At 40.6% G+C, this 11,793-nt stretch overlaps 1 protein-coding gene across 1 annotated transcript; it reads left to right on the top strand.

The window, feature by feature from the left end:
* Positions 1-519: 519 nt before the first annotated feature.
* LOC129703102 (protein CIP2A homolog) lies at positions 520-2,387 on the top strand. Its single transcript, XM_055645300.1, has 4 exons — positions 520-1,022; positions 1,124-1,234; positions 1,733-1,929; positions 2,357-2,387. Exons 1-4 carry the CDS (start codon positions 1,014-1,016, stop codon positions 2,385-2,387), a joined length of 348 nt encoding a protein of 115 aa, XP_055501275.1. The 5' UTR covers positions 520-1,013.
* The last annotated feature ends 9,406 nt before the right edge of the window (positions 2,388-11,793 follow it).

Here is an 11,793-nt window from a genome sequence, read left to right as displayed (position 1 = left end):
TTCGTTGGCTATATTTAAGAGGGAGTTAGATGTGGCCCTTGTGGCTAAAGGGTTTAGGGGGTATGGAGAGAAGGCAGGTACAGGATACTGTGTTGGATGATCAGCCATGATCATATTGAATAGCGGTGCAGGCTCGAAGGGCCGAATGGCCTACTCTTGCACCTATTTTCTATGTTTCTATCTTTCTATGAGTGAGCATTTGATGGCGCTGGGCATGTACTCGCTGGAGTTTAGAAGGATGAGGAGAGACCTCATTGAAACTCACGGAACAGTGAAAGACCTGGATAGAGTGGATGTGGAGAGGATTTTTCCACTGCTGGGAGAGTCTTGGATCAGTGGTCATAACCTCAGAATAAAAGTTCGCTCCTTTAGGAATGAGATAAGGTTAAGGGTCTTTAGTCAGGGTGGTGAATCTGTGGAATTCTTTGCCACAGAAGGTTGAGGAGGTCGTCAATTGATATTTTAAAGGCAGAGACAGATAGATTCTTGATTAGTATGGGCATCAGGGGTTATGGGGAGAAGGCAGGAGAATGGGGTTAGGAGGGAGAGATTGATCAGCCATGATTGAATGGCAGAGTAGACCTCATTATTCTCCTATCACTAATGAACAAAGAAGATGGGAACTTGACCTTGTCAAAGTCGACAGTGTGAGGAGGGATGTCGGTGAATACAATGATCTCACTGCCCCTCATAATCTGACCATTTCCCACAACATTTTAAAGGCCATCCATCGCGTATCCTTGAACTGTTCCACTGCATGAACTGCAAGGTGACCACAACATTGTTGTGAGGAGGGGAATGTGATAATTAGTGGGTCAGGCCATTGGGGACAAAACGTCTCCTACTCTTTGAAACGTTGTCATGAGAAACTTTGTGTTCGTGTAGAGAGCGGATAACAAATCAACAACCAACAACCTGCTGGAAGGTAAAACAGCAGAAACACTTTGAGTCGACGCAAAGTGCTGGAGTGACTCAGCGGGACAGGCAGCATCTCTGGAGATCATGGAAAGGGGATGTTTCAGGTCTGTGAGCGTCAGCATTTTTGTAGTTTGCAATGCTGCAAACAATCTTGTTGTGAAACATGCTTCAATTTTGACAATATTTAATCTGCCTCTTTGTTCAGTCCAAAGAAAATCGTTTACAAGATTTGTTGGAAGCTAAAGCACTGGCCCTAGCACAGGCTGACCGTTTGATTGCCCAGTATCGTTATCAAAGAGCCCATGCAGAGGCAGAGGTATGTTGATATGTAACTTTACCAGATACAACTTTACATTAGTTTCACTTATCGTTTGCAATTCAAGTCATAAATTTAGCAGAAAAATTAACTGAACTGTCGGATTATAACTTGTACGCTTCAACCACTAATGGATTTTAAAAGCTTTGCAGAGAAAGGTAACGTTTTTATTAGTTGTGGAGATCAAATCCATGGAATGTGTAAGACATGGTTTTCTAAAGCAATATATTGAGGAACAACTGAAGGAACGGGCTGTTTTAGATTTGGTATTGGCTCATGAGAAAGGGTTTATTAATGATCTGGAAACTAAGATGCCATAAAAACTGGAGGTGATTTAGTTCATTCTGAGATCGTGGAATGACCAGTGACATCTAGTGGTGAGTTAGCTCGTGTTTTAAAGTGCCATGTCTAGCATATAATGTACAAGGATCTGTTGTATACATTTATACTGAACTGTTACAGTTTATAAATGATGATGTATTTGTTTTTGAGTTGTAGGCACGACAATTAGCCTCACTTCTGATGGAAGCAGAGAGAAAAAATGAAGAGCTTGATGGAGTGCTGAAGACTCAGCTGCTGGAATCTGACCGTGCCAAGGCTGATATTGAAGAGCTTTATCATCACAATTGTAAACTACAGACTGTAGCTGATGAGCACGAATCCTTGAAGATTACCTCAAAAAATCTTTCTCAAAAGTGGGTTTAGCTTATTTTTGTTTTATTGAAGGTATGTTCCAGCTGTCTTTAAAACATTCATAGGTTTGGCATTGGAGTACATATGCAATAGTTGAGGGTTTTCTGCATGGCATAGTTACACGGGTTGGATTCCTTCATGTTGAAAGCAAAAGTTGCTTGGAAGAAAATGGAATTGAGAGGGATTTCTCCCAGGCAACTCTTGTCCATCTCCTTCCATCTATTTTCAAAATTGCATTAATAATACATTGGGCTCCAAGCACCAACAAGAGACTTCAAACAGCAAAGGAACATGAGGGGAAAAGTTACCTGTGGAGATATATACACTTACTGTGAGAAAAGTTAGGCATTCTTGAGAACAATTGTACCTATTCATAATCTGCATATTTTTGATCAGTTAATCATTAATTCATAAATATTTTCCTTCCAGTCTTGATAATGTTGAAAGGCAATTTATTTAATTGTTTTAATTTTAATTTTATTAGAAGTAAGGACAATAATGTGGTACCTTGTAGATACCTAATATATATTGACATGTTACATGGTAAATGGTAGGGAATTGAAGAATGTAGGTGAACAGAGGGATCTGGGAATAACTGTGCACAGTTCCCTGAAAGTGGAATCTCATGTAGATAGGGTGGTAAAGAAAGCTTTGGTGTGTGCTGGCCTTTTTATAAATCAGAGCATTGAGTATAGAAGTTGGGATGTAATGTTAAAATTGTACAAGGCATTGGTGAGGCCAATTCTGGAGTATGGTGTACAATTTTGGTCGCCTAATTATAGGAAGGATGTCAACAAAATAGAGAGAGTACAGAGGAGATTTACTAGAATGTTGCCTGGGTTTCAGCAACTAAGTTACAGAGAAAGGTTGAACAAGTTAGGGCTTTATTCTTTGGAGCGCAGAAGGTTAAGGGGGGACTTGATAGAGGTTTTTAAAATGATGAGAGGGATAGGCAGAGTTGACGTGGAAAAGCTTTTCCCACTGAGAGTAGGGAAGATTCAAACAAGGGGACATGACTTGAGAATTAAGAGACTGAAGTTTAGGGGTAACATGAGGGGGAACTTCTTTACTCAGAGAGTGGTGGCTGTGTGGAATGAGCTTCCAGTGAAGGTGCTGGAGGCAAGTTCGTTTTTATCAGTTAAAAATAAATTGGAAAGTTATATGGATGGGAAGGGAATGGAGGGTTATGGTCTGAGCGCAGGTATATGGGACTAGGGGAGATTATGTGTTCGGCACGGACTAGAAGGGTCGAGATGGCCTGTTTCCGTGCTGTAATTGTTATATGGTTACATGGTTATATGTTACACTTTATGTACAACTTCTTATTTTATTTTAGCGGTAAAAGAAAGAAAAGAAAGAGAATCGTAGAAAAATAGAGAAGTGCGTGATGCCGAACAGTGAGGAGAAGGAAAGAAGAAAAGAGAATAGAGAGAGAAAAAGATGAGATAGAAAACAGGAGATTGAAGGAGAAATAGCTCATTATTATTCTTGACCACCCTTCACCCGATCCTGAAACAATTAATTTCTATGGTTATGTTGCACCATATGCTTGTAAGAGGTGGATAAATGGAGACCAAATCATTAAGAATTGGTCTGCTTTGTCTATTAGGAGGAGTCGCATTTCTTCAAGATGTAAGGTTTCCGACATGTTTGAAATCCACATTTTAAGCGTTGGTATGGATGTATTTTTCCAAAATTTAAGTATAAGTTTTTTTGCCGTTATTAAACCATAATTAAGGAAAGATTTTTTGAAACATGTTCAATTTATTCCCATCTTCCATTGATCCGAATATAAGCATTTCAATATTAGGATCAGGTTTTATCTTAAATAGTTTTGTAAAATTTTCAAAGATTTCGCTCCAAAATTTATGAAGTTTTATGCAAGATTGAAAGGCAATTTAAAGAACTTCAGATTGAATATAAATCATTGGGCAAGCAATGTGAATTGTTCAAAAAGCAAGTTGACTCACTTAAGCAACAGAATGACAGGTAAGCCCATCTTAGGATGTGTGTTTAGACATGGTATTCATACATCCTGATGTCATGTTTGTCAGATGGGGGAAATACAACAACATGTCTTGTCTTTTCTGTTTTGGATCACAGGTGTAAAGGCTCAATTCGCGGAATTGGAAGCACAGAAAAATGAGATGTGCATCCAGTTACAGGAAAAGGACAATAAATTATTGGGTTGGATATACATTTCATTATATAAAGGTTTATTTTGGGGGAAAACTGTTGACAATTAGCATTAAAGCTACATTTCGTCCTCCATTTGTGCCCGTCAGCATACAGTTTTTTCTAATTTTTTTATTTAAATCTTTTTATTTGAATTTCACAGCAATTTGCATACGTACTATGATAACAGACAGTGACAGTCAAGGCATAATTGTGCAACAGTATGTAAGCGACCCTCAAAGCCCTTACCCTTACCCACCTTCAACCCACCCGAATCAGGTCGGAACCAAACGGGGACAAACAACACTCACATACGTACACATCCACACAAATATGGTAAGATTAACGAAACAAAAAGTACTAAAGAAAAAAAAAAAGGGGTCACTAATAACAGTAAATAAGTAAGTAATTAAATAAATAAGTGTTGGGAGGGGGGGGTGGGGTTAAGGGGAGAGCAGCTGCAGTAGTGCAGTAGAACAATGGTGGAGAGCACTCAGTCCTCTTCCGAGTCCAGGGACAAGTTGAGAGAGTTAACAAGTTCCAAGAAAGGGTTCCATGTGTCTAGGAATGTCTTGGTAGAGCTTTTGAGAGAGAACCTAAGTTTTTCAAGCTTTAAATTGTAAAGCACCTCCTTAATCCAGCGGGCATGTGTCGGGGGACAGGTAAGCCTCCAGTTAAGCAAGATCAGTCTCCGGGCTAACAAGGTTGTAAAAGCTAGAACCCGTTTCACCGCAACAGAGAGGTTGGTGTTGGGAGGGGTACCGAAAATGGCTGACAGTGGGTTTGGAGGAATAGTCTGGCCGTAGGCTCTGCTTATCAAGCCGAAAGCACTCCTCCAAAAGGCTGCTAGCTTAGGGCAAGACCAAAACATATGGCTATGGTTGGCAGGGGATTGATTACATCTGTTGCAGGTGTCCCTAACAGCAGGGTAAATTCTAGATAATCTTGCATTTGTGTAGTGGACTTTGTGAAGGACTTTGCGTTGGATTAGGCCATGACGGGCACATATGGAGGATGAATGGATCAAATCCAAGGCAGAGTCCTATTGCTGGTCTGTTAGTTTCGTATTCAGCTCACCCTCCCACGCAGCTTTTAATGAGGTATGAGGTTTCAATATAACCGACCCTAACAAGTTATACAAAACAGAGATGCATTTCTTCCGGTTGGGATCTAGAGCTAAGATGGTATCGGTCAGGGTTTCAGGAGGGCAATTTGGGAAATGGGGGAGTGTCTTCTTCACAAAATCCCTAATCTGGAAAAAACGAAAAAGGTGGGAGTTTGGGAGGCTGTAGTTGGACGAGAGCTCCGCAAAGATAAAAAAAAAATATTCCATAGAATATCAGGCATAACACTGGATGTTTATTTTACATGCAGAAATATGCCGTACATCTTTTCTTTCACCTTTCTTATTCTTCACCTCACGTTTGAGAAGTTATTCCTATTATGGGATGGTGTGGAGGTTTGTAACCATATAGCAAGCGGATTGTTAGAATAAATTGGGTACAACCTCAGTATTAAATTGCCTTCCCTTGACAGAAGGAATTACTGAAACGCACTGTTCTATATTTGTATCTTGTGTGTTTACGGTATTATGACTACCAGCAGATGGTAATTGGAATGATTGAAGGAAATGACTGGGGGGGAAAAATGAATTAAAAAGCCTGGGTCTGGGTCTTTTAACAAGGGGAAGATGTACAGAAAATTATGATAAAAAACCACATGCAAAATTACAGATGTCATTGCCATGTCTGAAATGGGAGATTGATATTTCAGACATTTCCAGAGTTTTGTCAAAAACCACCGTGACGAACTGGAAGGTTAGATTAGATTAGATTAGATTTGTTTATTGTCATTCAGACCTTTTGGTCTGAATGAAATTTTGTTTCCCTGCAGTCATACATATAATAAAAAATGACAAAAACACACAATCAACACAAATTTAACATCCACCACAGTGAGTTCACCAAACACCTCCTCACTGTGGTGGAAGGCAAAATCTTAAAGTCTCTGTCTCTTCCCTCTTTGTTCTCCCTCTGCGCCGAGGCGATCCAGGCTCCAGATGTTGTGACCCCACCGGGTGATGGTAAAGTCGGGGTTTCTGCTGCCACTGCCGCCACCACAGCTCCGAGGCCGCAAGCTCCGCCATTAGGCCTCGGCGCAGACGGAGACGGGGACAGGGAAAACAACAGAAAAAAAGTTGAAGGTTGATGGGCTGGCAATTTTCTGACCTGGTGAAACTGATAATATTGCTGAAACGTAACGCAGTAAAGCAGTGGACAAGATATCCAATGCAAAAGAATATGCTTGGTTATAACGTGATAATTATTCCCTCTATGTGCCGGTCTCAAACTGTCTTATAATGACTTGCAGATTTACAACAAAGGTCCCAGGCACAACACGAAAAATTATCTTGCTATTAGTGCTCTCCAAAGGGAGCTTAGCAAGATCGAGTTAGCACGGAAAGAACTCAGCATTAAGGTACACAATCCGCTGCCTATTTGAACAGTATTGTTAATCAGTCTTCCCAGGATACTCAGTGTGTGAAGACTGTGATATGCAATATTGCTGCTAAATATTCTGTTAAATAGCTGCAGAGAGTAAACTGATTATGAGAGTTGCAATTCCGATTACAAGAGAGCAGTGAGCACTCCAGCTTGAGAGAATATCTCTTAATGCTTGGAATAGAAATCGTAACTTCATAAACAGTTCAAAAATTGCCCGGCCCTTATAGTTTGGGATTTGTCAGAAGATAAAGGTAATGTCCTGCACACAACTTGGAAGCTAGCACTGTTGTGGCACTGCCTTTTGGTGTTCGGAGATGGGAGAGTAATTTTTAAATTATTGGTGGAAGTTGCCTATAATTTTGCACGTTAGAAGCGTGGGGGATATGTGGGGAATTGGTGGGATTCAATCCTGTCGTGCATTGTTAGTCAGTAATTATTTATTAAAAAATGTTTAAATTTGTTCTTGGGAATTTTAAAGTCCACGTTACATAATTTGCTTATACTTAAAGTTCTCAAGTATTTATAATTGATATTTGTTGCTATATATAATCTGTATTTAATTGTGACATTCTTCAAATATGCCTAATAATATTGGTATATTAGCATCTAGATGGGGTGGGAGATTGCAACCTTCACGTGGTCCGCCCTGTTTCAACGAATGCAATTAACCCGGCGTGCACAATCAAACATGATCAAATAGAACAAGTTGTCTTACAACTTTAGGCTGTGCACGCCATACGCTAGAAGAAGCATCTAGATCTTGCTGATAATTTTTTAATACAGATCACCCAAAATTAACCAAAGTACCCAAAGTCCACAAAATTTTGTTAGTACGAATAGAATTACTATGAACTTTTACATAAACCTCCAGATATGAAGATAGCACTGTCTTGGTAAGGACCCAAGTTAATCACAACCACTTGTTTGCTGCTTGCTTCTTGTAGACTTCAAGGAAGCATTTAATTTTTTGGTCAATAGGTTTTAAATGGTCTTTTAAATGTTCAATCATAAAAACTGATTTTTATACATAATGGTATTAGTTAAAGACTTCTTTATCACAATCAATCTCAATCACAATAATACTTTATCAGCCAGGTATATTTTGCAACTTATGAGGAATTTGATTTTCCATACAGTCATACAAATAAAAAGCAACAGGACACACAAAATACATTTAAACATAAACATCCACCACAGTGACTCCTCCACATTCCTCACTGTGATGGAAGGCAAAAAAAGAAAAGTTCAATCTCTTCCCTTCTCTGTTCTCCCACGGTCGGGGGCCTTGAGCCTTCCGTTGACGGGGCGGTCTTAGCTCCTGTAGCCGGCGGTCGAGCCCTCCTTGTCGGGGCGATCAAGCTCCAGCATCGAGGGGGGATCTCAGCTCCCCCGCGCCGGGCGATCGGACCCCGGGTCGGGGCTGGTCGAACCTTCTGTGTGGTTGGAGCTCCCGACATCTACGGTCTCTACTCGAGACTGCGAGCTCTTTGATGTTGAAATCCGTAGGCCGCGGTTGATGCGTCGATCCCAGGCAAGGGATCGCAGGCTCCAATGACAAGTCCACGTCCCCGCGGTGGGGCTCACAGACAGTTCCGAGCAAGGCCGACAGCTCCATGGTGTTAGGCCGCAGAGAGACCGGAGATACGACCCGGAAAACAATCGCATCTCCGGCAAGGTAAGAGATTGAAAAAAAAAAGCTTCCCCCCCCGACCCCCTCCTCCTCCCCCCACATAAAACAAACCAAAGAACACTAACACAAACTTTTAAAACAATAACAAAAAAATGACAAAAAAACAGACAGACTGTTGGCGAGGTTGCTGTTGTTGGTGCCCCCAGGTGGAAACTTTACATTTTTTAATCATTTTTTACTTGAAATCAAATTATGGGTTAATACTGAAATATTATTTTTTATGATTAGAAACCATTTTCCAAATGTATTAATTAAACTGCTCTAGGTTAGTTTTACAATAACAAACATTCTTATGTTGATGATAGAATTTAATTTCAGTGATATGTAAATGATTGGGCAGAACTAAGCCAAAACAAATCATTTGCAATTTGTGTACAGGCTTCTCATTGCAACCAAAGTAGAACGAAATGTAGCTTTGGGTGAATGTATTCATGTGATTTTATTCTACATCATGTATCTACTTTATCTGTTCATAGTTGTCATCCTTCGAAGTACAGAAATCGCAGCTGGAGGCCCGGTTACATCAACAGGAAGCCTTGGTCCAAGCACAGCAGGAGGAACTCAGCAAACATTCCCAGAGCCGGATTTACCTATAGGCTTTGTAGGCTGAAGTCTAAAGCCTCAAAATCCAGGGGACCTCCGGCCAAGGTGTTTTTTTCCCAGAGTAAAAAAAAGTGAGAAAAAAAAAATTTGGAGCGCAATCAGCATTTCCACTTAGACAAAAATGACTCAAAATTCTGGTTCCGGCCCACTGGAAGTTTTGGGAGAAAAAATTGCAACCATCCGCGCCTGCGCAGTTGGGGGAAGCCGGAGACGCAGTAGCGATGCAAAATCACGCTGTCTCTCCGCGCAGTGTGCCCGGGCGGGTTCAGATCTCCATTTGTACTCCACACAACCACCTCAATGCCTCGTGTCCACACCAGGTAAGTAGTGCAATATTGCGTTGTGGGAGTGCCCGTTTCTATGGGCCGGGGGGGGGGGGGGGGGGGGGCTTCGGTGTCTGCGTCGCGGAGTCAGAGCCTCACTGGGTGGAAGGGAGGGAGAGAGATGGGGGATGTGAGAGGGGGAGATGGGGGGGAGACAGAGGAGGGAGACAGAGGGAGGGGAGGGGGAGAGAGAGGGGGAGGGAGAGAGAGAGAGGGGAAGGGGAGAGAGAGAGATGGGGAGGGAGAGTGAGATGGAGGGAGAGGGAGAGGGGGAGGGAGGGGGAAGGAGGAAGGTGGAGGGAAAGGGGGATTATCTTTAGAGAGATTGCAAAATTAAGGTAGGTTTTAGAGCAATTATATTTTCTCCTCCATATGAATAATATCAAACAATTGGAACTGGTTTCTTCTCCTTGATAACAATACTGAAAAATATGAATTCCAGAGTTTGTGACTTTATTTTTGCATCATATTTTTAATGTGCACACACTAACACAGTCGAACAGTAACAGGCAATCAAATCAACACACAAAACATTTTCTAAAAATTGACTTCAAAAACAGTATTTTATTTTGCAGTGTTTGCATGATCCTTTATAACATTTTACAAAGCATTTTACAGTACAACTTGATTATTAAAACATGGACAACTTCAATTCTTGATTTTTTTAAATGTATACAACAATGATCCCAATCATCCCATTCAACCCACTCACAACTAAAATCATTTCTGAAATATTGGTCATAAATTTGGTGCAAAAATGCTCCAAAATAAGGATCAGAATGCACCAGAGAGCATCTAAAACCGCAGAGCTTCCAGGGCCCGCCTAAGCCCTGGACTCCGGCTACAAGGGACTTTCAGCTTTCCATTTGTGAAATGTGCTGCGTGTACTTATTTCACATAAAATATTTGTAATCCTGCCATGCCACCCCTCTTTTTGAAAAGCTTCGTAGGGGCCTGGTGTATAATATTTTTGACACTCTCATAGGTCTTTCTTACAAATGCTGCCACAACACACCGTAGTCTCTAACAACACTTCAGTAATTTTTCTTGCTCTCCATTTCAGAATAATAGTGTTTTAAGCCGATAACTTGACACTAGCACTGGCAATAAATAAAAAGCGCAGCTTTCCAGCCCTTATCTCATTGGCTACTCTCGGCTGCACATTGGTGTCAATCTGGTGGACTCATCAATCTTCCTCTAGTCGTGGGGGTGGGGGATTGAGAAGGGCCTCACGTGGAATAGCCCAGGGCCTCTCTTCATCTAAATCTGGCTGAGCATTCCCAGATGATAGCAATGATTCATAGCCTGAGTAGCAGTAAATTGCCATCGAACACTGTCAATCTCAGTCTGTAGCCTTGCTGCTTTCTGACATTTTAATGTGAACAGAAATGGAGCTGAGATCAACTGTTACCGTTAAGTCTCTGTGGCTGGAAGATGACATGTTCATACTATGGGATTAAATTTTAACAAAATTTTAAACCATTAAATATGAACAGCATTTAAAGTGCTGGCTTTGGAAGCAAGTATTTGATGTTGCTTGAATCACACTGCTCTGGGCCCTTATTACGTGTAGAAATACTGACGTTGCAGGCTGTAGATTTGGTGTAGTCACATTTAGGCTTGAACGCATTTTTGTTCATGATATAGTAAAATACTGTGAATAACCAAACATTTCAGTAGTGTGTATATATTGAGGAGGTGTCCTTTAGATTTGGACAATAGTTCTTTCAAACTTGGAACAAGTCTGTACCTAGTGATAGAGTAGTGAAATTTTACTGATATATTAATACTTGATATAGGTCAACCATTAAATCCTGCCTTGGATTCTAATATCCAAACCCAGTTACAATTTTCCTATAATCAATTCTACATTTGATTTTATTGCAGTATTTAAGATGAGCAAATTCATCTTAATCGTGATGTTCATCGGCTCGTGTGCAAAGATATTAGTTAGATGTTATTTTTCAAAATTCTTACAATGATTTCTGACAGCTTGTAAAACAAAAACCAGTCCACTGATTTAAAATTTAAGCTAAACAATGTATGCGACTAATTACATTGCAAAAAATGACCATGTGCACCTCTCACTAATTCGACTCATTTTCACATTAGTAAAGAGTTTTGACCCTATTTTGAATCGGGTGCTTGTTTTAGTCACACTAATTTTTAGTTAGCTGGCACATCCAAACATTCAATGTACATCTTTCTTTCATCCTGTTGACAAAATAAACCTTTTAAATATGAATATGTTTTAATATAGTGCAACTATAGTTTATACAACTATACAACTGTTATTTTGTCAACAATATGCAACTATAGTTTATATCTTTCCCTCTCAACCCCATTCTCCTGCATTCTCGCTATCACCTTTGACGCCCTCAAACCCCTGTCCCACGGTACAAGTTCATTCCAAAAGCTCTACCAAGTTTGCCCCGATTCGAACTCGGAGATTTACGGTAATGGCCACTCGTCGGTACTCGGGGCTCTCGTGGACATTTTTCAACATGTTGAAAAATCTTCACAAGTCGTCCTGTGCTTACTTGCAGTTAGCGAGTCTTCCCAAGTACCTGC

This window comes from Leucoraja erinacea, chromosome 13 (genome assembly GCF_028641065.1).
Source record: "Leucoraja erinacea ecotype New England chromosome 13, Leri_hhj_1, whole genome shotgun sequence".
NCBI lineage: Eukaryota > Metazoa > Chordata > Chondrichthyes > Rajiformes > Rajidae > Leucoraja > Leucoraja erinaceus.
The sequence above is the reverse complement of the archived record's forward strand: the minus strand, read 5'-3'. Positions and strand labels throughout refer to the sequence as shown.